General features: G+C 50.8%; 3 protein-coding genes across 8 annotated transcripts in view; 1 reads left to right on the top strand and 2 right to left on the bottom strand.

Moving 5' to 3' along the window:
- LOC121086115 (neuroendocrine secretory protein 55-like) overlaps positions 1 to 11,961 on the bottom strand; it is a 34,544-nt gene extending 22,583 nt beyond the window's left edge. For 4 of the 6 annotated variants that reach the window (XM_040589360.1, XM_040589359.1, XM_040589364.1 and 1 more), the window contains exon 1: positions 11,857 to 11,955. The gene's annotated coding sequence lies outside the window, so the exon portion shown is untranslated. Of the gene's footprint in view, positions 1 to 10,337; positions 10,553 to 11,856 lie in introns of all 6 variants that reach the window. The other 2 variants (XM_040589358.1, XM_040589363.1) reach the window with 1 other exon arrangement.
- A 287-nt stretch (positions 11,962 to 12,248) lies between these two features.
- On the top strand, positions 12,249 to 16,445 carry OAZ1 (ornithine decarboxylase antizyme 1). Its single transcript, XM_040589366.1, is given in 6 exon segments — positions 12,249 to 12,447; positions 14,852 to 14,909; positions 14,911 to 14,997; positions 15,128 to 15,300; positions 15,814 to 15,899; positions 16,025 to 16,445. Coding segments are annotated over 6 exon segments (651 nt in total). The 5' UTR covers positions 12,249 to 12,331; the 3' UTR covers positions 16,156 to 16,445.
- A 1,053-nt stretch (positions 16,446 to 17,498) lies between these two features.
- On the bottom strand, positions 17,499 to 23,557 carry PEAK3 (PEAK family member 3). Its single transcript, XM_040589357.1, has 4 exons — positions 23,268 to 23,557; positions 22,417 to 22,532; positions 21,491 to 22,158; positions 17,499 to 20,907 (listed from the first exon to the last, which is right to left on the bottom strand). The coding sequence occupies exons 1-4, from the start codon at positions 23,372 to 23,374 to the stop codon at positions 19,906 to 19,908; spliced, it is 1,893 nt and encodes a 630-aa protein (XP_040445291.1). The 5' UTR covers positions 23,375 to 23,557; the 3' UTR covers positions 17,499 to 19,905.
- Between the last annotated feature and the right edge of the window lie 2,590 nt (positions 23,558 to 26,147).

Here is a 26,147-nt window from a genome sequence, read left to right as displayed (position 1 = left end):
GGGTGACGACGGGGAAGAGGAGTGGGAAAAGAGATGCTAACACCACGAGGTGGGACCCGCTCCAGCTCCTCTCCCTGTGCGGGCAGGGGATGGCTGAACCCAGCTCTGAGTCACCCCTTACTCAGACCTGGCGCTGCCACAACCATGCCCAAGTACGCTGACTTGTTTGGGGACGGGAGAGGGGACACTGCAGCTTTGACAGAGAAAATAAACATGTGGGTTTAGGGGGAAGCACAGCTCAATGCTGCTGGCATGGCACCGTCGCTTCTGCATGCAGATGGCAGGTTGGGGAAGGAAGGTGGCCACATCTCTTTGCAGCAGTGTTTGCTTCAGCCTGATGCTGCCAGCCTGGCTTCTCCTGGGAACCAGCCCCTCCACTCACACAGGGTTTCCAACTGCCCTACAAGGATGGGAGACCACCTTCCCCATCCTCCGTTCAAACACCAGGCAGCAGCAGGATTGCTCCCGGCGAGAAGAGTGTGTGCTTGTGCTGAGGTCGAATGCTGTTACTGTGTTTGTACTGAGAGGCTTTAAGAGGGAAGCAAGGGGATGTGGGCATCCTCAGCCCTGTTCCCCACAGCACAGCCCAAAGGGGGCTGAACATCGCTGGGGCTGGGGGCGTGAGACTGAGGAGTGGAGCCTGAGCTCCGAAGGGGCCCAGCAGGGAGATTCCCAAGGCGAGCAAAGTCTTGCCGTGATCCTTTTTCCTCTTTGTCCTTGATTCCCTACCCATCTCCGCTCCTTTCAGATGGAAGAACATACTTCAGTCCCTGGCAAGGAGTTCCCTGGCTCTGAGCATCACCTGCAGCCCCCTCACGAGGAAGAAGAATGGGGTCTGAGCCCTCAGATGTCACCTGCCCAAGTGTCAAACCTACACGTGGCTGTGAAAAGCATGACTGGTTTTCATAGCACAGATCTGCCCAAAATAAGAGCCCCAAGCTTCCGCAACTAAAACGGCTTTTAAATGTCCACCTCCAGGACCTGTAGGGTGGTGCAAGTGTGTAGCTGGCAGCTTCACTGCTCTTGCACATCAAGTCGCAGCGTTGTTTCTGAGCCCCTTTTGGCACCTCTTCCCTGAGCGCTGCCCACCAAACCCACCACCCTCTGACACCTGCTGCTCCCTGGGAGCACGCAGGGCTGAAGGGGCAACACCACCGGTCTTAAGGCAACCATGTCAAGAGAATGTCTAGCTCTGAGTGTGAAGAAAGATAAAAAGCCACCAGTTTTCACCATTAAAAAAAAAAAATAATCTTAGTTTGTTATCAAACAGCAGCACATAGGAGCTAAACAGACTCAGGCCCAGACTCCTCGTGGGAGATCTCTAAGTAACATTTTTGTGGTGCAGAGTAAGGTTTTGCCAGCCTCCTTCCACCTAGATACCACTGAGCCAGCGGTTCAGCCCAATGCCGGTTTGTACCCCTTTGCCAGACCACTGAAAGCAGCTTTCAACAAAACATCAAAGCAGGGGCCCAAATGAATCACAGGATCCAGTGCTGAGACTCCAACAGCCCTTTCATGAAGCACAACAGCCTAAGCTCTAACATCCTCGTCCAATTACTGCCCCCCCGGCAGCTTTTCACTCCCTGTTCTGCTTGGCTGTGTGTGCTTTTTTAGCTCTTTTTTTCCAGTATCCAGCAAATGCATTTATAAATAGTTGGGTTTTACCTAAGAGGCAATGGCACTTAGGTGGTCATGGAGAGATGCTTTACGTATACCTTATGTGGGAAAGATTTTGGATGGCTGAAATGTTTCTTTGACAAGAAGCATAACAAGGAGAAAAGAAGCTTTTACAGAAGACAACTTCAGTTTGCTCAGCCTTACGAAGGCCAGAAAGAGTAGGATTGCTACACATAAAAGCATCCAAAAGAGAGTTGAGACGTCTACTGCAGCATAAAGACAATGTTGTCATGAAACCAACTGGGAAAAAAATGGATACAAATAAATATAACTGGGATTAAAAAAGAGCTTCATAACTCTGAGCACTCAGCTCATGGAGTGACCTTGCAGGGGACACGCTGGAGGCTGTGAGGGTGGCGCACTGTACCTTTATGAATGCGATCCTAGGACCATGCATGGTCAGCAGGTCTGGATTTGACTCAGAAGGTCTCTCCCAGCCTTATGCCTCCATCAGGAAAGACATTCCCCCCCTCCCCCCCCCGGTCTGAAACTGGGAAGCTAAACCTTGCAGCATGGGGAAGTCCCAGTGCTCAATGCCTCCATAAAGCTGTGTCAAGAAAAGTCAATCCAAGCAGACACATGAGCTGACTTCCCTTGGATTGCGGCTGCCTTGAGATTGGTAGCTTTTTAGAGGACTATAATGAGCACAGATCTTGGCGAGCTGTAACAATAGCTTATTTTCAAGGAAAATTAAGAACAGCTTATTTTTCCTAAATTTGCAGTTTCCTCCAAACAAATGTATCACAGCTGTTATACTTGGAAAAAAAGGTCTCATCAGAACCGCTGTGAGAACTATTTTGGCCAAAGGAAAAGAGTTTGAATGTGTCCTGTATGAATACAATGAGGAGACGCTGAAAAGAAACTGTCTGCTTGCCCATGGTAACAGAACAATGAATAGCAGTCATGAATTTAAGGGGGAAAAGCCCAAATACTTTGTAGTAGTAAAGACAGAAAAGCATTGGAAGAGATTGCCTAGGGAAACATTGGCACCTCTGTCACTGAAGGGTTTTATGAACAGGTTAGACACATCTGTCAGGAATGATTCCCAAAAAGCTGATCCTTTCCTGGGGCAGGAGCATGGGTTATATGGCCTTCTGCAATGGCAACAGGTATCACCTGTGATACACAGCTCAGCACCAAGATGAAGACAACATGGTTTTCTCTGATCAGTTATGTTCAAGGCTGGATACAGAATTGCTGCTAGTTGCCAGCACAAACCCAGCAAGCCCTCCACGTCCCACAGCGACCTGGAGATGACAGTCCTAAAGCAGGTCTGAACCCCTCGCTCTCAGCCTCAGCCTGTGGTATTAGTCTGAACTGGAACGATAAAGGCTTAATCAAGCCTTATATATTATTAAATTTTATTTGCATTGCTTTGCATGCCAGACTCAGGGAAGATTTTTCATCAAAATTCAAAGCGTTTTAGAAGTCCCAGAGACACAGAGAGTAATGATGCAAATAAGCAGAATTTCAGTGCCATCGTGCTGGTGTTGCTTGACAAAGACAGAAGCTGCAGCGATGGTGGTGAGAACCATGCAGAGGCCCAGGGTAGTGGTCATGTCAATCAACATCACCATGAGAACAATTTAAAAAAAAAAAAGTTTTGTATACATTGGTATCTTGAAGCCACCTCTGTAACAGTTTATGGGGAAAAGTATCCAGTTACCATACCTACTTAAAATCTTAAAACCACAATACATAAACCTAACAAATACCAAATGGCAAGATATTAGGACACCATTGAAAGAAAAGCCCAGTATAATAGGAAAGAGAATTAAACATGACTATCATTGCCAAAGAATAATCTCCCATAAATGTTTTTAAAGGCAACAAAGAGGATTATCAATGAGAGTTGAGATAGGATAAGGGCAGATAATTTAGGTTCAAGAGAACATTTTGCTTATTTCAAAGGTACGTTGAGGAGACTTAGTGACCTAAATCCCCCAGCCCATTTTCTGTAGGATTTGAGGTCGGAGGAGACAGCCTGTAGGGAGCAGAGGCACTAGACCTCTTCAGCTCCCACTCTCAGCTCTGCCTCTGTACAGCCTGAGGCTGGTCCTTTCTCCCTGCCTCAGTTTCCCAACCCACAGTGACACAAGCGCAGTAAGTCACAGCCTCCAAAGGGAGTGCGAGAGGCAGCACTGGAAGCTTAAACTTGTAAAACACAGATCCTATTTTCCCTGTCTAATGAATTCAGTGGTCACAGAGATGGGGTAGGATCTGCTGCTGCTGCGATGCACCGCTCTCTGTAGGGATCAGTTTTAATGTGCATGCTCTAGCCCATTAAGCCTGTGACTTGATTTAGCAGAACTACAGAGCTGCCGTACTGTGCACATTGTTCTGACAGCTATTAAGGACTGACCGGCTGACTCTCATTGCTTCCTGTCACATCCTGTTCCTTGAAGGATAGCTGATTACATTTTCCTCCCTAATGAACTCAATGAATCTGAAGATGGGCTGAGACTGCCCAATTGGGTAGTACACAATCTTTGGCTTCCACTGCTGCCAGACAGCTGGCTGTCAGAGATCGAAGATATGTCTGTGTGTGAAGCCAAACAAACATGGAAGCATCACGGAGAATAAGGAACTGTGAGCTAAGAAATTAATGTGCTGTATGACAAAAGTCTGGGGAAGCACCAGGAAGGCACAGCAACGTTACAATCTGCATTGTGATTTGAAAAGACATACCCACTAGACAATCCAAAAGCAAAGCTCTCTCACCCAAGAAAGGACGAACATTTATATGGGGATCAGATGTTCAGAGGAACAGAAGTAACAGCTTCAGTAGCTAAAATACCCAAACCCCAAATTTCCAGACCAATTTTTAACTCCTTTCCAAACAGTTTATTGTCTGCAGTCACAGCTGCTCCCTTTCTTTGCATACACCTCTGAAGCAGCAGGTTTTCACATTGTCATCTGAAGTACTGGGTAAAAATCACTGTAAGCAGGAAATCAGACTAACTAGGTCATCGGTGCAATCCTGAACAGTAATTTCAAGGTTTCTTGCCTTCCTTATGCCACCTCTTTATCTTCTCACACCATAGGATATCTGTTGGCCTTATTAAGAATTACAAGCACATGGTCCGCTCTGCATGGAGGTGCGCTTTTGCACTCCCCAACAATTAGGCTACCCTGCCTCTGCAGTGGGAAGCTCCGTGGGTCAAGTTAGGGTATCTGCCTGAGATTGCTGGGTTTATGCACAGCAGGACATGCGGGAATAAACAGCTCCCCTAATGCCTGGTTACTTTGGAAACACTGGGACAGGCATCGCGATGCTCCCAGGAGCACAGCGGCAAAACATTGGAAGTCCTTTGTACCGACCGGCTCATGCCTTTCCAGCAGGGTAAGCAATGAACCCTTCAAATCTCAGCTTCTTCTAGAGTTAATAACAAACTGGAGACAGGGTAAGTTAATTTGTACCTAGAACAGCTTCATAAATAAAAACCTTCAGGAAAACAGGAAGATTCTAGTAATGAAATAGAACTGCCTTCATTTTAAATCCTCCACTCCTAAGTGTGTTGGCAGCTTGGTGGCTTATTTGATAGCAGTTTGCTGTCAATCCCTTATAGACATCGTGATAGCGCGAGTTATCTTTGGATTTTGGCTTGTTGCTTACAGGGCAAGCAGTGGGGAGACACCAAGGTCTGCACAGGTTGGGGGTCTGCTACCCACTTGCAGCTCAGAGGGTTTTTTCTGGCTGCAGAGGCGCCGTGGGTGGGCACGTTGGAGAGGATATATGCTGCAGGGGAAGCTTGCGCTGCCATTGCTCTACCTGCTGCGTGGGTAAAGGCTCACCACAGCTGTCAAGCTGCCACCTTTCACCAGCCTGAAATTCAAGAGTATTTTTTAAAAATATGTAAACAACCCGAGGTACTAAGCTGGCCTGATGACTGGTTCCAGCTCCACTTTCACTTGGAGGGATTGCTGACGATCTCAGCACACAGAGCCATGAGTAAATATTGGTTCAAACATGGATAGCTCATGGGCAGAAAGCACAAGGCTGCACACAGCTCAAATAAACAGCCTGCCAAAAGCTACTGGGGCTGGACCTCCCCAGTCCTCCTGCGGCACCCCGAGGGCTGCCCCGGCTGTTAGCGCAGCGCCGGTGAGCTCTGGCCAGCGACTTTGCTAAGTGATGAATTCACGGGGATTATACCCAAAATAAAGCGGTGTGCTGCACATACAGCTGGAAGAAATCCCACTTTGCCAATTCTGCTGGTCAAAGGCCATTTGTGGGCTTGTTCTCAGCTACAGCAAAGGGGCGAACGGGTTCCCTTACTTTCTAAAGGACGAGTGTGGGGTACAACTTATTGCAGGCTAAATAACCTCCCCTGCCCTTGAGGCTCATTAATTTTATTTATGCGAAAATATGCTCGTTAATGCTCTTATCACAGGAATGATCTAATCGAGGGGGAAAGTCTTTGAATATATCCATTTTAATGAGCTGCTGGGTGAAATGTTTAGGCAGGCAAAACTGACACTGAACTAGTTTCTGACAGAGCAGATTCTGCACAGGTCTTAAGGCTCATCCTGCTGGCATCTGTTTGTTTTGGTAACATTTCCAAACGAAATTATGAGTTACAAAAGCTGAGCTGTACTGTGCACTTCCTCATCTCTAAGGCTGCCTGATCCAAGCACAATAGGAACTGAAGGAAAACAAGCTATGCCGTCCAGCTCGCCTTCCCAACACAGAGGCTGTGAAAAATGGCCTATCCAGCAAAGAAACGTGAACGAATAAATCCACCACACAAAGGCTCCATCAAGCAACTGAGGGAAAGGGGTAGCAGAGAATGAAAATATTCGCGAAAGAATTCCAGAAAGCTGCTGCACACCAAAATGCAAATCATGGCGTGATGGCAGGGGGACTTGTTTTCTCAGGACTTGGCTCTGGAAAGTGCTCGATCTTGTCTCAGAGTAGGACTCCCCTCTGTGGCATTACACCCTTTGCGGGAACCAGACCTTAACCACTTCTCATTAACTTGGGGAGGAGGAGCAGAGACAGAGGGGATGGATATGTGAGCTGCATCTGGCCCAATCTAAATGAAACAGAATAATGCATTGTGGAAGGGAGGATGTTGCAGTGTCTTCCACTTCATTGCTTTGTAACTACCTCTGAATTCCTCATGACCATTTATTTGTTCATTAACGGGCAGCAACACCCAGAGAAAAATCAACACAAAAATCAAGCTTGTGAAACATTATTCTTAAATTACGGAACCATAACAACAAACTGCTCAAGCACACTTCTTGCCCCAGAAATCTTAAGGTGCCACCCTCTGACCGCGTCTTCTGTCTCTTGCTGTTGGCTAACCCGCTCTCTAGCTGACTATATTTCCTGTTGTCGCTTCAAACTTCTCCCCTCACCCCCACATTATTTTTACATGGAAACTGAACAGCAATGCCTGGTAAATTTGATTCTGCAAACTTAAAAGAAAACAATTCAGCACTTATGAGGTGACCAGCACTATGCTGGATTACACCCCTAGATCAGATAATGAGACTTTAAAGCATTTTAAGCATCTGTTACCTCATCTGCATTCAATATATAGTCCTCTTCATACCAGCTGTTTTTAAGTGAGAAAGCAGAGATCCAAAGTTTCATTGGTAAGAAGTGCTGACGTTTGTTGGCCGGATGAACTAGTGACTGCTTTCTTCTACTTCAATATCTCACAAAGATCTTGGAAAAGAAATTCTTCCCTGTGCTGGTAAACATCTAAGAATTCCGGTTTAATTTGGCAGTGGCATGCAGAATCTCCTTCCAGCAGAAGTGGGTCTGCAGAAAACCTGACCTTCAAATCAAATAATTCTTGCATGGATGACAATGAAAACGAGGAGAGTTTTCCAGCTAGAAAAAGTGTTCTAATTACATGTCCCACAAAGATCAGAATAGATTCTAACACACCAAAGAGCATTTTTAGTGGGGGAGCATTTAAAATTAGACAACGGGTAGTTAACTGTTACTTGTAAGGAAATGAACCAGAAGTTCTAAGGGAGGAGATGGGTGGACTGAAGAGCCCTGCTTTATAAGACTTAGAAACTATGGGTCTTTAAAAGTTTAGAAATAACACTGCCTGGTGTTTTGATAAAGACCTCACAAGCTTTTGCTGTACTTCCTCCCCACACAGACCTGACCAAAATGAACACTGAAATTACTCTGGGACTGAAACTGGCTAAATTATAAGGTAGAGGAGTCATCACACATGATGATTTCTGTGAACACAGGTCACGATGGACATCTCTGCCACAGTTTCTGTCCTGTTTTGGTGTTTGGCTACACCTCTAGGTAACTCTTAAAACTAAGAACAAGTAGAGTCTTCTTGGAGTTGAAATAGAGAGAAAAGGCAATCAGAATGACTTGATTTTACAGTCTGGCTCAATTAATTTTTTTTTAAACCATTTGGGGGGGGGTACTAAGTGTGTAATGCTATGTTAGGCCTGCAAATGCTTTAAAAGACAGCTTATGTTTTTCTTTCTGTTGTACTTCCCTAGTCAGCAAATCAGAGATGGATCAATTCCCATGATGCTGCTAAATGTCATAAAGATCTATTTACACATTCAAGAGCTACGACAGCATGATGCAGCTAAGCAGAAAACACATGGGGTGTTCTGCTACGTGTTAAATATAATTTTTTCCCCATTCACCTGCATTGGAGCTTTGTGACTCCTCTAGAACATGAACGCAGGAGCTGCTTCAACGAAGGCTGCAGCAGCCAACTCTCCAATAGCCTCCTCAGTGGCAGAAAAACACACAGAAGCACCAACATCTGCAGCTGTGTTATTTAGTTATGTTTTAATCACCTAAACAATGCAACAGTTCGTCTTTCTTTCTCAAAATAAAAGATGTGATACAACTACAGTATCAATATGCAGGATTTCAGAACCGGCAAGTCTTATGAGTGTTTCGGGTCCTGTGCATCTTTGTAAGCACTAGTTTCACGTCAATTGATCACAAATACTGGCAAACCTGAAAACACAAAATGAAGAAGATTCAGTTACTTGCCCATTTCTTGCTCTAACATCCGTTTACATCAGCTAGCAGGTTTGAATTTGACTAACTTATTCCTGTGCTGGCATAAACTCTTCTTCCAATCTAGTAACTTTCAGAAAGTAAAAACTATAAAAAAGATCGACAAAGAATCACTTACTGGTGATTTTGACTGATGTTTGAGACCTCTTTTGTTAAAATAGGCTGAAAAGCATGCTGAAACAAGATAAAAAAGGTAATTCTAGAGAATTAAATTCCTTGGCTTTTCTTAACCCGAAATAATTTCAGCTTAGATTCCTAATGCGGGGTTCAGTTGTGTGGCTTCTTCTGTACTTTCTCCAGTAACAGGTCTGGTTATTGAGTAACACAGACTGTACAAGATATTTTCCCAGGTCGTTTCATACAGCCTAATTGCTATGACCTGCTTGTGTTAAGAACACAGAGCAACTGGGACTCGCTGCTTGTTCTCCTCTGAGGCGTTCAGTAAGCAGTTCAGGAGAGAACTCATAAGCTCCCTGCTGCATCTCCTGCTTTAGGGACTACGCTGGTCCTTTGAAACACCCATTTTTTGGAGATGGGAAGGCTGTGGTAGCTGGGAGCCAGTGGAATGAGGGGGCCTTTGACAGTGTATTTGCTGACACCAGCATAGGATTTGGGATGAACTGGAGCCTCAGGACTTCGATGAATGAGCTTCTCTATTTTCAATTGTCCATTTTGCCTCTGTGTTAAAAGATACCATGCCACAGCAGACGTGGGCAAGTAGGAACGGATGCTCACACGTCACCTGTGAGGGTTCACTGCCCAGTGTATCGGATAATACCAGAGACTGAGACGGGCTTGGACTACAATGCCGACCTAGGAACACAGCTGGAGCAACTGAGGCACCGACACATAGTTACTTCTGCCTACTCTGCCATGGATATGGCAAACCAGCAGTAAAAAACAGCTGGAGATGGCAACATCTCAAACTGCCTCAGCTGGTAATCCTGAAATTGTGAGTCAGAGGCTTCTCTGTGATGATTTATGAATCACTGTTACTGCTAAACTGGAAGTCAGGCTATCTCAGCAAAACTGCAGCTGGAACTAATCCCACATGATATTTAATGTACAAACCCAGAACAGGTTGATCAGGCTTTTTGCAGACTATGGAGCAGCACAGCGTTAATCGGGTCACTCAACTGCAAAATGGAATGATGGCCCATTGAGATGACAGGTATCCAAAGGGCAAAGCTGTTTCCAGTGCCACAGTAAAGAGGAAAGCAGCTGCAAAGATGATGTCCTCTAACACAGTGCCATTATAAGAAATTACAGTCGGATTACTGCATAAATAATAAATGCCATTATTAGAAATAATGAAACCTATCACAAAACGCTAAGGCAGTCCTTCCATCAACTAACATGTCCATTCCCCCATCAGGAAAATAACACACAACACATGAATTGCTAAATCTTCTCTGATGTGCTTCATTTGGTCCGGATATTCCTGAATTGCAGCTATCCCATTGTTTCCAGTTGGTCTCTGGGTAATGCATTAAATGGCAGTCAGCTTCCCCTCCATAAATCAAGAGCCAAATCTGGAGAGCGAGGTGAAAGCAAGCACTAATGTTTCAGTGATGCTGTGTGCTGGCAGCTAAGCGCAGATACCTGCAGCAGGAAAAGCATTTTGCTCTCGTACCTCTCACTGTGACTCCCAGACTACTGGCTGGCTGCTGGCCAGGCTCGGCTTCTCAACTGAGCCGTAGAACAGACAGTGTTCTCTTTTGGCAATACACTTTGTTCCATCACAGTCCATCAGAACAGTTTCAGGACACAGAAGGTGGGTGGGGATTTAGACACAGGTCCTTGTGCAAAGTGGAACCCATCAGTGGACTATCCATGTGCTCAGAGCTCCTGGATGGGAATATTTTAAAGCAAATAATAATAAGCAAAATAAAACCCCTAAAAAACAAAAAATGCCCAGATGCAGCTACAGTACCTGAAGGCAATAAAACAGGCATGTCACAGCTCAAGTTGAATGGTGAAAAAACAAATACAGCCATCTACAATTGTTTTTTAAGAAAATTTATTTTAGAAAACCACGATCTTGAAAATCATTGCAATGTCTCCTTAGTAGTTTTCTTTGGCTCTCTAAACACCTTTTTCCACTTAATTTACGATGCATACCTGACTGCAAACTCGATTCAGCATCATTTAAACCATTGTTTTGAGCTTTCTTTCCGTATAGGATAAGATTCACTGTTTAAGATGTGCCCTAACTTCTGAGATGTGCTTCTGACTTGGTTTTCAGGCCGAGACATTCAGAAATGGCTGAGTCAAAGATCTCCTGCCATGGTAATGATAACCTATTTACCTTCGGTACACACCTGCTGCTTTTAAGACAAAACTTGAAGACTGATCCCCGCCCCAAAGAGATGAACCTGTGCTTTCATCAGTATTGTCCAAAAGAGAAGCGGGGTGTCCAATGTTCAAATTCGCATCCTTTCCTACAAGCTTTGCTCTCACTGTGGGGCTGCAGAAAGACCCAACCGTGTCCCCAAGCCCCAAATTTCCAAAAATCCTTGTGGGAGCCGAACAGCAGCGGGCTAGGCCGCAAGGGGAGCCCAATGGACTGGGCGTTATGGGGACACAAACCAACTTGTGCCGTGTAAGCAGCATTTATTCCCTCCCTCAGGAAGGTGCAGCACAAAGCCTTTCTGCCGTTAGAAGGTTGTCACCAGCTGTCCCCTGCTCCCCAGAGCCAAGGCCACAGGGTACCGCGCCCACCAGCCAACGTGCAGGCCCAGGAGGAACCGAGGTCCCTGCGGCGAGGCCGCAGCCCCCCTTCGCACCCCAAAACCGGGTCACAGCTTCAGCCCGTCCCTTCAGGGCCCTTCTCCAGCACTTTGGGGATTTCCTTCCTATTTTTTTAAGTAAAGTTTCTCTCAGCAACCAGGCGACAAACGCTCTGCACGAAGCTTGGAGGGTGGTGATGGCCTCCCCGGGCCTACTACGCCCCACAGGAGGCCCCACTGCCGCCCCGCCGCTGGCGGGTGGGCTGTCCCGGCCGCCCCGCGACCGCTCGGAGCCCCCAGCCCGCCGTCCTCCGCCAGGCCCCGCGCAGCCCCTCTCCACCCCACCGCCGCCCCACGCCTCCCCCGCGGGCGCATGCGCGCAACCGGCCCCGGGCCCGGCCCCTCCCCGCCCCCGCGGTTTACCTCAGCCAGACGGGGGCGCGGACACGGGACTCGAACCGATGGCTCTAAGGGAAGTGAGCGCCGCGGCGTCGCGCCGAAGCCTCCCGGCCGAAAGCCGCCAGACCCTGCCCACCCACAGCAGGCATGGCCAATCAGAGACCGTCATTACCTTTCTCCCCATCCCGACGCTCTTCTAACCAATGCTTGAACCTCCTCATGCTGCCAGCCAATAGAAAAAGAATCTCTCCCATCTCTCTCCTTTTAACCAATGGAAAGCGAGATTCTCTAAGAGACAACCGGGCCGTTCACCGAACAGATGCCGTTTCCCGTGCGGGGGTGCAGCCGGGCCCGTGGGGCGTGGTCTGGACGGGAGGCGTGGCCTAAGAAGGATATATAATGACCCACTGCGGCGGCGCTGCCATTTTGTGTAGCAGCGCCTGGAGAGCGGCCGGCGGGAGGCGGCGGAGGGTTTCGGGGTTCGGACCAGAGCGGCCGGATGGTGAAATCCTCCCTGCAGCGGATACTCAACAGTCACTGCTTCGCTAGAGAGAAAGAGGGGAATAAAAGTACCATCATGCCTGCTGTGCTGAGCCTCAGTACCGGACAGAGCAGGTGAGGGGCCGGGGCCTCCCCCAGCCTTCGCACCGCTGGGCGCTTGTCGCCTCCTCCCTTTCCCTCAGGGCCCTCCCTGATCCTCCTTTTCCTCCTTTTCGTCCCTCAAGCGCCGGTCGCCTCCCCCGTGACCGGGGGGAGGGGAGGGGTGCTCCGTGGCGGGTGGGGGTGGGGCGGCCTCGGCGCTTGGCTGTGGCCTGGCCTCCTCCCCCGCAGTGCGAGGGGGGTGGGGGCGAAGTGAGTCAAAAAAACAACCGAGCCCACCCCCCAAAAAAAACATTTTTTTAGAGCCCAAGGCCGCGCCTAGCCGCTGTCGGGCCGGTCGCACCGGTGAGTCGCCGTCCCTGGTCCCAAGGGGCTGCCCCCCCCCCCCAGTCGCCTCAGACGGCGGCTGCCTCCCGCCATGTGCCACCTGAGATGCCGCCCGCGGCGGGGCCCGGCGTCCCTGGGCTTGTCACGGCCGTGGGGGGACGCCTCGGAGAGCACCTACCGGCCCTGGCGGGGGGCGGCGGGGCCCAGCCCCTCCCGGGCGAGGCAGCGAGCTGGGGGGCCTGGGGACAAAAGCCGGGCTGGAGGCTGGGCCCGGTGCCTTCGTCCGACGCAACACCCCACCCTTCAAAATTGGGCAAAGATCCCAAGGGATTGCAAGCTGTTATCCCCTTATGTAATCGTAGATGTTCCTGAAAACTAATGAGGGTGCTGAGCCTGAAGTAGAGCATAGCAGCGCTAGGAGAGCTCTTAGATTAAAACTCCACCAAAAGATTAAACAACCCCAACAGATTCTGGGAAGAAAAATACCTGAATCAGGGTGACCAGTCCAGGGTGATGGATGTGTAGGACATCAGTCCTTCTTGCATCAAGGAAGCCATGGTTAGACCTTGTATGTGGACTGTGAAAGGAGTTTTAGAAATCTTCAGAAAGCCATTTTTATACCGGGTTGCTATTTAAAGCCTTATTTTTTTCCCAAGAGGACTAAGCGCACACAAGCATCACTCTAAAATACAATCTCGATTGCAACCCTTCATCATGTGCAGCCTTTCATTGGGTGGAAGGTGAAATGATATAAAGGATTGCTGCTGCGCACTTTTGCAGGGGGGGCTCAAAAGCTTATTTGTAAGGGTAGTCAGCGATGCATAGCTGTACAATCATTTTGAGATAAGCATCTAATGCTAGTACTAAAGAAAAACACCTCTCTTTTAAAGTGCCTAAAATAATGGATTGAACACTCATTTAATTGAGAATGTGCAAATTTTAATTTTTTAATAAAACTTTTCATTTGCTGTGCTTACTAATGCCTTCCAGCATATAATGTTTGACCTATATGGCCGTTCAGTGCTTTTCTAATGCGGATTATTCATCACAAGTTTCAAGCTCGTTAAAAAAAAAAAATCAAAACTCGTACGAACTGTGCAAAATGGTGGATTATTTTGTACATGTTTATTCTGATTTGCAAATGGCTGCTGGCACTCAACAGACAGGACGATTGTGAAAATTTCCCTGAGGGCCTCGATTGCTGCATCTGCTGAGATGACGCAACTCAAGAGTGAGCCTGCAGGGTGAAGGATGGTGCAGAGGGAGGGGCCAGCCAGCACAGCCTTTGCTCTTACTACAGTAGAAGGCTTATTCGGTTAAGCAGGCTTACGTGGATGGGGTGAAACTTAGCGTGCCTACAAGAAATATGTTTTGTATCTTAAGAGGATAACATTCCTGATCTCAAGTACCGAACTTTGCGAAGCAGTGTAAAATTGCTCGGAGGAATTAAGCAGAAAGGCTTGTAGGTTTTCAGATCTTCAGGTGTGGTCTCAAAGTTCAGACTGGCGATTTTGCATCTGAGCATGGTGAAAACATTTGAGGTAGTGACGTCTGTGAGATTATTTCATGTAATTTTCTGACCTTGAGCTAAGAGTGCTGATGCAAAGGTCTAAGGTAATTAGGGCCATATATGAGGGGAAAATGATCCCTAGCTTGCTGGGCCTATATACTCATGCTAATTTAGGAGAACAAGGAGGGGGAGAAAATGGGATCTTGCCTGTGTGATAGCAGAATGGTTTCTTGAGATCGGGTCAAGCATACTGGTGCCTTGGTATAGAAATACACGTTGCTCACTTCAAGCTGAGGGTATTTTAATCTCCAAGCCAGTTTCTCTCTCAAAATACCACAGTTGTAGCTTTTTGACCCTTGTGGGTCTGGGCTTGAGGCAGTGTTCCTGGCCCTGGTCTGGAGGTTCCTTTGTCTTGCCACTTGCTTGGGTTGCAGTGGGAGGAGTTCCCTTGGCCTAGGTTTGGGGTTTTTTTGTGTTTGTGTTTTTGTAAATCTTACCATCTGATCACTATTTAAAACCCAGAATTCACAGGGTTTTGTCTAACACTGCCTTTTTGCCTCTCCAACTGTGATGCCTTTCTAGTTCCAGGGTTCCCTTCAATTGCTGTAGTAACCTGGGTCCGGGGCCTCGGTGGTGCTCCTGATGTCCCTCACCCACCCCTGAAGATCCCAGGTGGGCGAGGGAATAGTCAGAGGGATCACAATCTTTCAGCTAATTTATTTTATTCGGTGAGTATGAATAATAATAAGCAGCTTGCTGTGGTGAGCTTGGATGCATTTCTGCCTCAAGCCTGTCAATGGGAGCTAATCCCTTGTCCAAAATGAATTGGAAATAACTTTGCACATATTACTGCTACAGGATAATCGGCTGAATGTAACAGAAGAACTAACATCTAATAACAGGACAAGAATTCTGAATGTCCAGTCAAGGCTTACAGATGCCAAACACATTAGTTGGAGAGCAGTGCTGAACAACAACAACCTCTATATAGAAATTCCCAGTGGTGCTCTGCCTGAAGGGAGCAAAGACAGGTGAGTAGAGTAAAGCTGCAGTTTAACTTGCCTCTCTCTTGAAGGCCTATCAGTAGGGTGGAACACTTCACTGTTGTTGGTGTTCACTTCCGTTGTTTTGAAAATTGAAGTCTAATGAAGGTACTTGATGCTGTCTTGTAAGAAGCTGAAACTAAGTGATCTTGGTTTGAGGGCTGCTTCTACCTGTTCTGTCGGGCAGAGCCACCCAAAAGTTCAGTGATTTCAAGCTGATGTTTCCAGGTTACTGGTTTTAAAACACCAGCCTGGTTCAGAGTCTGTCACTGCAGTCCTCCCTTCAGCTACAACAGAAAAGCATGTTTTCTGTGTTACTGAAGGCTTGGGTTTCTGCCCTCAAGTTAAACGGAGGGCTTGGGCATCTCCTGTTGGGGTGTCTCCGACACTGCCCTCTGACACCTATGGCTTCATGTGCAGATTGGTGCACAGTCCCTTGCTGATAATCTCTGGAGGAAGTGCTTGCTCATCTGCATTGAACACCTTGTATTTGTCTTGCAGTTTTGCAGTTCTTCTGGAGTTTGCTGAAGAACAGCTTAGAGTCGATCATGTGTTCATTTGTTTCCACAAGAACAGAGATGATAGAGGTAGGTGTTAACTCATAGCACTGTCTCTAGAGATGCAAATGCAGTATTTGAAGTTGGGTTTGGTGGATGGTTTGACTGTACGGTATCGGATGAATGAAACTTGTTTTCTGCTTTTTTTTTTTAAGCTGCATTGCTCCGTACTTTCAGCTTTTTGGGCTTTGAGATTGTGAGACCAGGGCATCCCCTTGTCCCCAAGAGACCAGATGCTTGCTTCATGGCCTACACGTTTGAAAGAGACTCATCAGAAGAAGAATAGATTGCAATGTTTGCCTCTTAGAGCTTTCTTGTTGTCTATAAAGATGATTCTGTAGAAATTTTGTCAACATCTATTACAGTATATATCTCTGTATGAAACGTTGTGACCAACTGCTCTGGTGGTGAGATGTTGAAAATTTCAGACTCCACATCTTTTTCTGGATTTGTGCGCATGTTGTGGTTGTGCAAATAAATGCTCCCTCCAAATTAGCAGTATATTTCTTGAAGTTTAATATTGTGTTTGTGATACTGAAGTATTTGCTTTAATTCTAAATAAAAATTTATATTTTACTTTTTATTGCTGGTTTAAGCTGTTTAACACTTGCACTCTGAAGAGATGGCTCTGGAACTGCCCCAACTATTAAAGTTGCAGGTACAGAAAGGCGTTGGTCATTCTTTGCTCGACTGGAACTTACGGCTATGATCTGCCAGGACTGGAAATAATTCAGCAATCCTGTAAAAGCCTGCTTTTGGTGAAATAGCAGGTTCTCAATTTCCATTGGTATTTAGGATCACTGCATCCCTGCTGTATTGGTGTTTCGGGGCCTGTGTTGGAAGGTTACAGGTGAAATGCCAAGAAGCACAGCTCATGGCTGCCTGGAGCTTGCAGGGGCTGAGTATCTAATGTGCAACTTTGGTACCTGAAGTATCAGTGATACTAGTAACAGTAGAGTCTTTTATGTCTGTGTGTTGGGGTGTGGGATGGCTTGACAAGTTCTTTGCCTGTTGTCTTAGGAAGGCTTGTGGCACTTCCATAGCTACATCCTGTTGTGGCTGGGTGGCCTCCAGAACTCCTGGGGGGATGAGTTATGGTCTGAGTGTAAGGGGAGGGGGCAGTGCCAGGCAGGGCCTGCTGCTGGGGTCTGCAGGCACAGCTGTTGGGTGTTCAGGATGCTGAACAGAAGGGAGAAGGGCTGCTGTGTAGTGCTAGAGTGAGTGAGACGTGCTGGGGTTACTAGAGGTAAGTTTCTGAAGAGCTGTGCTTTAAAACATTGTATTCCAGGTTCTTTCAGTACTGAATGCTTGCTGCTTTGGAGGCTTCTTTGGCACTTTTTGAGCCAAATAATTTTTCCTCTATAGAACAATCTTTTTCTCTATAAAAGCCTTGGAGCTGTGAATCCTGGGGTTGGGTTGTTACACTGTGGGTCTCGGTGTAAACAGGCACATGACCATGAGTGCATGCTCTGCCGGCCCTGGTGTCCCGCAGCGCCTGGCTTCAGGAGCTTTGTGTGCTCTGAAATGTGTCAGTGAGGGGCCTGTGGCTCACCCCATGGGGCCATCCCTCGGCAGATCCTCTGGGATGAGCAGTACCGGCATCACGTGGAATACACCAGGATGTAACCCCTGCCATGCCCTTCTCGGAGATGCAGCAGGGAGCAGATCCTGCCGTGGGCTCTGCAGTGTGCAGTAACCTGGGGGTGGTGGTACCATGTTCCCAGAGAGCCTCTTGTTAAATTAGCAATGCAGTGAAAGGTGGATGTTCTTGATGGTCTGTTTAATTGGCTTCGGATATTTATATCAACCTCTCGTTAATGCGTGGGCTGTGCTCTGCTCCTTGGGTCCTGGAGTACGGTGGGTAGCACAGCCGTCATCTGCTGGCAGCGTGGGTGCTGCCTTCCTGTGAATGCAACAGGGCTCCTGCCCACAGGTGTCCTGCCAATTTTCTTGTGCCCATACAATTGTGCTTTTCCCCTGTGTGTGTTTTGTTGGTGTTTTGGTTTTTTTTTTTTTTTTTCCTTTTTGGAAAACTGAACTTGCTGTTTCCGTGTGCTGAAGGCCAGCAAATAGGAGGTGGGCATGCTGGGGAGTTCCTCCTTCACTCAACAGGCTGGCGAAGGTCTGAAGTTGTCGAGAGAAGTTCTTGTTCTCTGCGATGCCGTCGCTCTGCTGTCTGCCGGGACCTGCGAGTCTGGAGGTGTCGGTGGTCCTGCCTTGAGGGCCGTGGACCCTGGTGGACGTTGTGGTGACCTTGGGTGCTCTGAGCTGCTCCCGGCAGAAGGGGGAGGGGGTGACCCAAGGTGAAAACCAGAAACAGGGGTGCAGTGGGTGCTCGGAGGTGCCGGCCGGGGGCTGGGAGGAGCCTGCAGGCACCGGCAGAAGCAGGTTTTGTCTTTGTTTTTCCGGTCGGATGCACAAGGTGGCTTTGGACGAGCTGCTGCTGTGCCACGGGCTTTACTGCCATCTTGTAGCCACGCGGGATACTACAGGGGAGGCGGTGGGGACAGCGGGGCTGGGGCTCCCCCAGGACACCCCCCTCCTGCATGTTTTTGGCCCCAAAGCCCATACTGAGATTTGAACATCAGTTCTGCGGACTGGCTGTGCTTGGGCAGTGACCGTGGCGGGGTTTGTGTGGCTGGGGAGCTTGCTTGGTCCCTCCTTGCTCATTCAGGCTAGCTGCTGGGTTTGGGTGCTGCTCCGGGGGGGCAGGGACCCCCACTGCACACAGCCCGCACAGAGGGGCTGTGGGCTCAGCCGGATCTGGCCCCTGCTGCAGCCCAGGTGATGGGGCTGCTGCCTGTCCCAGCTCAGCAGGAGGCAGGACCCCCCCGGCCGGGGGAGCTGGGAGTGTGCTGCTCTGTGGTTTCATCTCAGGAGGGATCGCAGCTCCAGTTTACTAGGGTTTGACAGATTTTTGAGCTCGGGGACTCCATGGAGGAATTCTCCCCGATCCAGCTATGCCACAGTGACCAGTGTGGCACTGCCAGCATCCCTGGGCACGCAGGGGCTGCCCAAGGCCGGGATGATCCATCCCACTGTGTGCACAGCCCACGGAGGCTGCTCTTGCTGCTGTCATGTGCTAGCTGCAAGTGGCTTAATAATTGCTTAATTAACAATAATTCAAATGACCTGAGCAGAACCTTGCATGGCATTTCACTGCGATGGTCACTCGGCATCAGCATGGCTTAGGGGAGCAGGGCACAGATCTTGTTCCACGCCAAGCAGCAGATGCGAGGGCCCTGCCTTGGTGCAGCCAGGGACTGACCCTGCAGCCTGGTCCTGGGATGCAGCACCCAAAACCTGACCTGAGCTATTTACTAGACACCATCAGGGCTGTTCTGGCTAATTGCTGCCAAAGTTTGTGAAGTTTGGCTTTGTGTTTCTCTCTGGATACATCAGTGGGGTGTGTAAAGCTCTCAAAGAAGCACATAAAGGACCAGTATTTAAAAGGCTTAGCTCTGGGTTTTATTGAAGCTGTGTGGCTGCTGTATTTCCCCCTTTAAAATGTCATTTATTTTTGTGCCTACGCTGCAAATTGTTTCTAAAAAGAGCAGGCTGTTCGGGTTATTGTATTTCTCCTTTGCTAACGCATTAAGGTGAACCATAACGTGTGGCTTTGCGTTGTTATTTAAAACAGCAAAAGCCTCGTGGCTGCAGGAGGGGTCTGAGGGGGCTTTGTGCAAAGTCTAAGCCCCATAAACTTTCCTCGGGATAATCAGCCACTAAATTGGTACTTGATCCTGTGGCTTCCATCCAGCTGTCTTTCCTGAGATGCTCCAATAAACGGGACTCACAAAATCAAATAAAAATTGGTTGAGAGTGTAAAAACACACGTTGCATTGTGGGAGCCGTGGGTGGGAGTTTGGTCCCAGCTTCATCATTCATGTGCTGTGGGGGAAGCAGGTTCAGGTTTGCAAACAGTTTTCCCAGCCAGGACCAGCTTGCATTCCCTGTGAACTGGTGGATTTGGCCAGGTCCTCACGGGCTCTTGGCTTTGAGGAGACCTTTTGGGTGGCTGAGCTTCAGCTTGCCTTTAAGGAGCGTAGAGAGCCTGGGTGACTTGGTAGAGTGTGTGTTCGGTGACCTCCTTGAAGTACTGGCAGCACAGCCACTCCTCAAGGCCAGGGCTCCCCACTGCCCCAGCTGAATTCTCTGCAAAATTCAGGAGCAGCAGAGCCCTCTTGACCTCCACCCAGCTTCGGAGCAGGGTGAGGGTCTTCTTGCTCCTGGCGAAGAGCTCCTGGCGAGGCCCCCAGAGCAGGACCTGCAGGATGCTCCTTGCCTGCTCAATGGAGACCCTCTTGCAAGGATCTCTGTGCAGAAGCAGCGTGGCCAGACGCTTGAGTCCCGTGGAATAGATGGACAGGGAAGGGATTTCAGGAAGTCTGTTGCTTCTGAACCCCAAGGTGTTCTCCAGAGAGATGTCCACGTGCAAAATATCATAGATGAGCATGCCTACATTCAGCTCATCTGCCACTGGGGAGGGTGGTGCACCGCGCCCCTCGCTCCAGTCCTGCTCTTGGCTGGTAGAACAAGGTCTTTGCTTGTCTTTAACCTTGAAGAAGCTGCTGATTAGCAGCCTTGGAAGGGACAGCCTCGGGGATGCCTCCTTGCCTTGCTGGCTCCGGCGAGGGCATGGGCACTGCACCAGCAGCAGGTTCTCGGGGCAGAGGTCTCCCTGCCCCATGTTCTGCATTCGGAGATGCTCCAGCCCCATGCACACCTGCAGGAGCAGGAGGCAAGCCAGGCGTTCGTAGTGCCCAGGGCTGGTCCTGTGCAAACCGTGGGATTCCTTTACAAAGTCTGCCAGGGTCTGGTAGGGAACCTCAGGAGAAATGAGGACCTTCAGGACAGGGCGAGTGGCAAGATGGGCTTGCTTCTCTCTGGAAGGGGACTGACTCAGCTCCCTGGGGCTTCCCGGGAGCACCAGCTCCCAAGGGAGGTGGTCGGTGAAGTGACCGATCAGGCGCTGGATGCTGCAGTGCACTCCGAGGGAGTTCTGCACCCCAAGGCTGGTGCAGCACGGCTTGGGGACCTACGAGGGGAGACAGGACATGGCTAGCTGCGTGGGGATGGAGCCACGGGGTGCCTTGTCCTGGGCCAGGCCACCGCCTCAGCTCAGGGCCACCGGTCCTGGTCTGACCCACGCATGGTGCTGGGGTCCCCCTGCACCCTGTGAACCCACAGGCACCCATCAGAATGGCTTTGAGTGAGAAATGGGTAAGAAGAGGGGGTGTAACCCCCAGCTGGGCTGCAAAGCTGCTTTGGCGGGTCTGGTCTCATCCTGCACTGCCTGAGGAGCCAGCTCTGCTCCAGCCTCTGCTTTGTGTTTGCTGGCCCCTCGAGACCACCTGCCAGGTCACCTCCCTCAGCGGTGCCATTCTCCTTGACGTGTCCTTTGGAGCCGTGGGAGCTGTCACCCCAGCCTGCACCGGCAGCGCCGCCTCATTTAGCAAATGCAGAAGTAGGTGGAAAAAGGGGAAGTGCCTGCGTGACGGGGGCCAGCGGAAAAGCCAACGCTCCCCGTTCATGCTTGCCTGCCGCCCTGCAGCCCCCCGTGTGGCAGGAACTGGCTTCCCCTGCACCACCTGGGGTGTTTTCCCCAATTCCCTGCTTACCTTGGCTGCAAACACCAGCTGGCTTTGCTCAAAAGTGAAGCCCACTCGGAAATACCAGGCGTCGCCGCTTTCGCAGCACGGCTCCCGGTCCAGGATGCTGAGCGTTGCCCAGTTCTTCCCTGCCAGCTCTGCCTCCAGCAGCTGCTGCCGCTCCTCCGGCCCCACGAGCTCCTCCTGGATGCGAGCTGAGAGCCGGGTCAGCGTGGCCACCTGGCACCCCAACACCACCCCGCACACCCCAGCCGAGCTTTCCAGGAGCTGCAGGAGCTTCCCCAGCTCCCCGTCTGCCGTTCTGAAAGTCAGCTCCGCCGGGCTGGGCGATGGGGCTTTCTGTGGGCTGCTCCAGGCCACTGGTTCTCCCAGGCTTTGGGACTTGGTCAGGGGCTTCTTGGGTCCCCAGGAATGTCTGTCCTGTGGCGGGATGGAGCTGGGAGCCTCCTTGTGCTGCAGGTGGGGTGGTGGGATGCCGTAGAGGATGCTGCTGGCCCATGATGTGGGTTCGCCCTGATGGTGCTGGGATGGCCCCTGCTCCGGGAGGGACTCCGCTCGCTGGAGCTGCTTTTTTGGCAGTGGGGGGGGCAGGGGGTTTCGGTCAGGCTGAGAGGGGGGTCTCCCAGCTCCTTCCCTTCGGCTAGCCTTGTGGGGGACTAGGTGGGCCCGCAGCTCTCCTGGGGAGGAGGAACAGACACAGCAGTGCTGAGGCTTCCCTGGGAGGCGGGGTGGGGGAGGGTGGGGGGAAAAGTGGGTGATGAAGCAGGGTGGGAGTACAGGCACATTATTTGCCCCGCTGCGTATTTGCAGCCCCAAAGCAATGCCCAGCGCCAGCCAGAGGGGTGACGGCGGCGTGCTGCAGGAGGAGGACGGGGACAGCGGTGGGGTTTGTCCAGGATGGGGCAGGAGGGCGGCGGGGCCAGGGCATCACTCACCCACGTTGCTGTAGATGAGGGCTGGGTCGGAAGGCCGGGGCGAGTGCCCCCCCGGGGTGTCCGGCATGGGGGCAGGTAATCCAGTGGCGCCCAGGTCCAGGCTGCTGCAGCGAGCCCTGCACGGAGCCGGGAGTCAGCGCTTGCCCCCCCCAGGGGGCTCGGACTCCGTTCGGTGCCGGCCCAGGGGAAGAATAAAGAGAAAGGGGAAGCAGTTGCCTGGGGAGCCCTGGCTGTGTGGTTTTGGGGCAGAAGGCAGGGAGTTCAGTGGCCCAGTGACTCCAGTTCCTGCACTGGGGGTGCTCCCGAGGAGGGGAGCTGCCTCAGGGGCTTCACAGGTGCTGGTTCACGGGTGCAGGGGGGATCATGCCTGCCCTGTGGTCCCTGTTGGGTGGCCGCAAGGAGGACACGATGGATGCCACCATTGTGCGGTGCAGGAGAGGTGTGGGACAAGAGCAGGAAAAGCCTTTGCCACCCCTAGCCCAGATCTGGGGGGGCAGGACAGGGGTCTGTGCATGGGGTGGGCAAGCAAAGAGCCTGTAAGGAGGAGAGCAGCGGGCAGGAGGGTCCACAGCCCTGGCTGTGGTTTCGCTTCCCCATCCTGGCCCGGCTCGGTGCAAACCTGCTGTCACAAACCCTACCCAAACTGCAGTGGCTTTCTCTAAAAACTCCGGTTTCTGCTGGGCCATCACTTGCTGCACTGCTCCAGGCTCTGCCCCCCCTTCGGCCCAGCCCAGCCCCCGTTATCCCCCGGGAAGCAGGGAATACCGCCCTGCCGCTGGCGGGGGTGCAAAGCGTGGGGCTGGAGCCTTGCTGGAGCCTCTTTGGGCCCTATTTGCAGAGCAGTTTGTTACCTCCGAGTTTTCCCTGGTAGTGGTGGGGGCCGGGAGGGCTCCATCTCCATCTCCCGCCCCGGCAGCGGCTCCCGCTCCCCATTCCAGGCTCTGGCAGCGTTGGCCATGGAATTGCCTCGCCCAGCTTGCTGCAGCCCCGCTCGCAGGATGCTCTTTCAAAACCTGCTTCTTGCAAGCCTCGAGGAAGCTGGCGGCCCTGCTCCCCAGCAGCCCCACCGTGGCTCTGCAGCCATGCGCTGCCCTGCTGTGGCGGCAGCAATTGCATCGCCTTCGCTGCAACCTGTTGCAATGGGTTTGCTTCCCCAGAGCCGCTGGTGGAGGCTTCACACTCTTCCTCCCGGGCGGCTTTCTGGATGGCGGCTGTGTTAAGGGGAGGTGGGGGTGGGGTGGGGCGGATTTCCGCAGTGAAACCCCACAAATTATGTAATTAATTCCCTGCTCTCTGGGTTGTGGTTACTCTAGGTAGATTGGTGGGGTGGAATTTCTTTGGTTTTGATGTTTTTTGCTGGGATTTCCTGCAGCTGTTGCACAGGTCGTTAGAAAACACTTTTTTTCTCTCGGAGCTTTGCAGGGGCTGAGAGCACAGAGCAACCCAACGCAGGAAAAAATGCCCCCTTGGGTGCCTGTCCCCTCTAGGATAAAGCCTCTCTTTTAACACTCTAAAACTCGAAATATTTTAATAGCTTCTCCTTCTAGTATTATTAGCAAATAACTAACAGTACCCATTAGCAAATGGTGGGTGGAGGAGTGGGCGAGCCCCTCTGCAGGAAGCCCAGCTTCAGCGATTTCTGCTGGGATGAGCAGGCTTTGGGGGATGTGGATTTGCATGAAGAAAGTGGAAGCATCCACATCTCTACCATTTAAGCTGGACCATGCAGCCCTGTGGGACCAGGCACCCCTCCAGGACTTTGGGGGGGGGGGGGGAGCAGTTTGGGGCTTGGTGTGTGCCTGTGAGCCTGAAGCCCCCCTCTGCGAAGAGCCCATACCCCTCCGCTTTCCTCGCCGTGTATTTTGCAGCCCAGCGCCAAGCGAGCCGGTAGGTTTGTGTCTGTTGGCCCGCGGCGCTTGGCCCGCGGCGCTTGCCGAGGGCCGTTTCTGCGGTGCCAAGGCCATATGCTAAAGCTGATCAAAATGCGTGTTGGGACTGAGTCATGCTGGAATCCAGCACTAGCTCGGGGAGGATGTGCAAGACTTTGGGAAATGACAGCCCGCGCTGGTACCCGAGCGGTGCTTCCCACGCTGCTGCCTGCTTTGCTGCCTGCCCCTGCGCCCCAGCCCCCCCACTCCCCAGCCCAACAGCGAGGCTCCGAGTTGCTCCCCCAACATGTCATCTAGGGCTATAATGCTGTAAAAATAGACTATAAAGGGAGCATTTAAAATTCAGCAGGATCCTGGGCTTATTGATGGTGTTCAACAGCAGGGTCAGGGTAGGTATTGCCCCTCATCCCAGTAAGTCATTTATGTTAATGACTGTGCTACAAACTGTTTTAAGCAACAGTAAATCTATTAGAAGCATCCATATTTTTTTTGCCTAATTAGTAATATTACCGTCAAGATATACCAGAGACCTTTATGAATAAAAATTACAGGATGAATGCAGTGAATGTGACCCTACCAGGCTAGAGCGAGGTGGTACGACCCGGGGCAAGCCCTGTGGCGCGGTGGGCGGGAATTGCCTTTTGCAGAAGAATTAGCTGCAAATATCTTGGTGCATCTTATAATAGTAAAGGAGACAATGCCAAGTTTAAAAGCATCCCAAGCCCATAAAAAGGACATGATTTTGGTATCGCTAAGCCCTGCAGGACTAGTAAGCAGACACTAATTTGCTTCTGCAAACCACCGGGCATCCCCAAATCTGTCAGGGGGTTCCCCTGCCTGGCCCAGTCTGATAGAGTGGCTGCAGGACAGCGAGGGCAATTGCAGCCTCTGCTCCAGGGGGGGTGGAGCCCCTTGCCCCCCACCCCAAGCTGTGCAGGGGTGGGATTTGGGGAACTGATGCAGGGAAGTTTTTACTTTGCTGAAGCCTTTTTACTTTGTAAGGAAATCGGTTTCTTTTCACAGCAAGAAATACGATCTTTAAAAGCACCTGCTGGAAAATTGCATTTTCCTAATTGCATTTTTCTAATTCTATTTAATTTTTGGTGCGTGTTTTTCCCCAGAATCACTCTCAGTAGATAGCTGCTGCAGGGATGCTCTGTGCCTGGCTCGGGGCAGGTCAGGGCGATACCTGTGGTACTGCCAGGCTTGTGTGGGCGCATGGGCTGGGCACAGCGGGCACCGAAACCACCTCAGCCACTTTCTCAGCATCTTCCATCCTGGCAAGTCTCTTCCCCAAAAGCTGCTAAAGGAGCAGGTGGGCTCGGCCACGGCTCCCAGGGGTGTCCTCGAGGCCACCGTGCACCCAGACCCTTTGGCACACGCGCAGACTGTAACCTCAGCCCTTGACCTCCCAGGCGCCCTCGTGCCATGCAATATGCAATTTTTGTTTCATGCAGGAAATGAGAGAAAAGCCCCAGTTTCCTCTTTTTCTCCCATTACAGCTCTTGCCCTGGCTGCAGGGGCTGCAGGAGGCCCAGGGCACGGGCAGCACCCCGGTTATTTTGCAGCCAGGGGCACCCTGCTTTGTGCTGGTGAGGTGGGGGCCAGGAATCTCCCTGGGGAGCAGTGGGGTGTGGAATTTTGGGGTGCAGAGGCTGGGAACTGGCCCAGGGCCCTTTTCTCCAGCAGATGGAGGCATTGCTTTGCTTCCACAAGCTCCCAGTTCCCAATCCAGTCCCATGCTGGGAAAGCTGGGGCTGCGGACTGGCACGGGGGCTGGCCAGCCACAGAGCTGGGAAAGAGGGAAATGGGGGTTTTGGGGTGGTGGTGGTGTAGCAGCCC

The sequence above is a fragment of the Falco naumanni genome, chromosome 4, assembly GCF_017639655.2.
Source record: "Falco naumanni isolate bFalNau1 chromosome 4, bFalNau1.pat, whole genome shotgun sequence".
Classification (NCBI taxonomy): domain Eukaryota; kingdom Metazoa; phylum Chordata; class Aves; order Falconiformes; family Falconidae; genus Falco; species Falco naumanni.
This window is presented reverse-complemented; position numbering and strand designations above follow the sequence as displayed.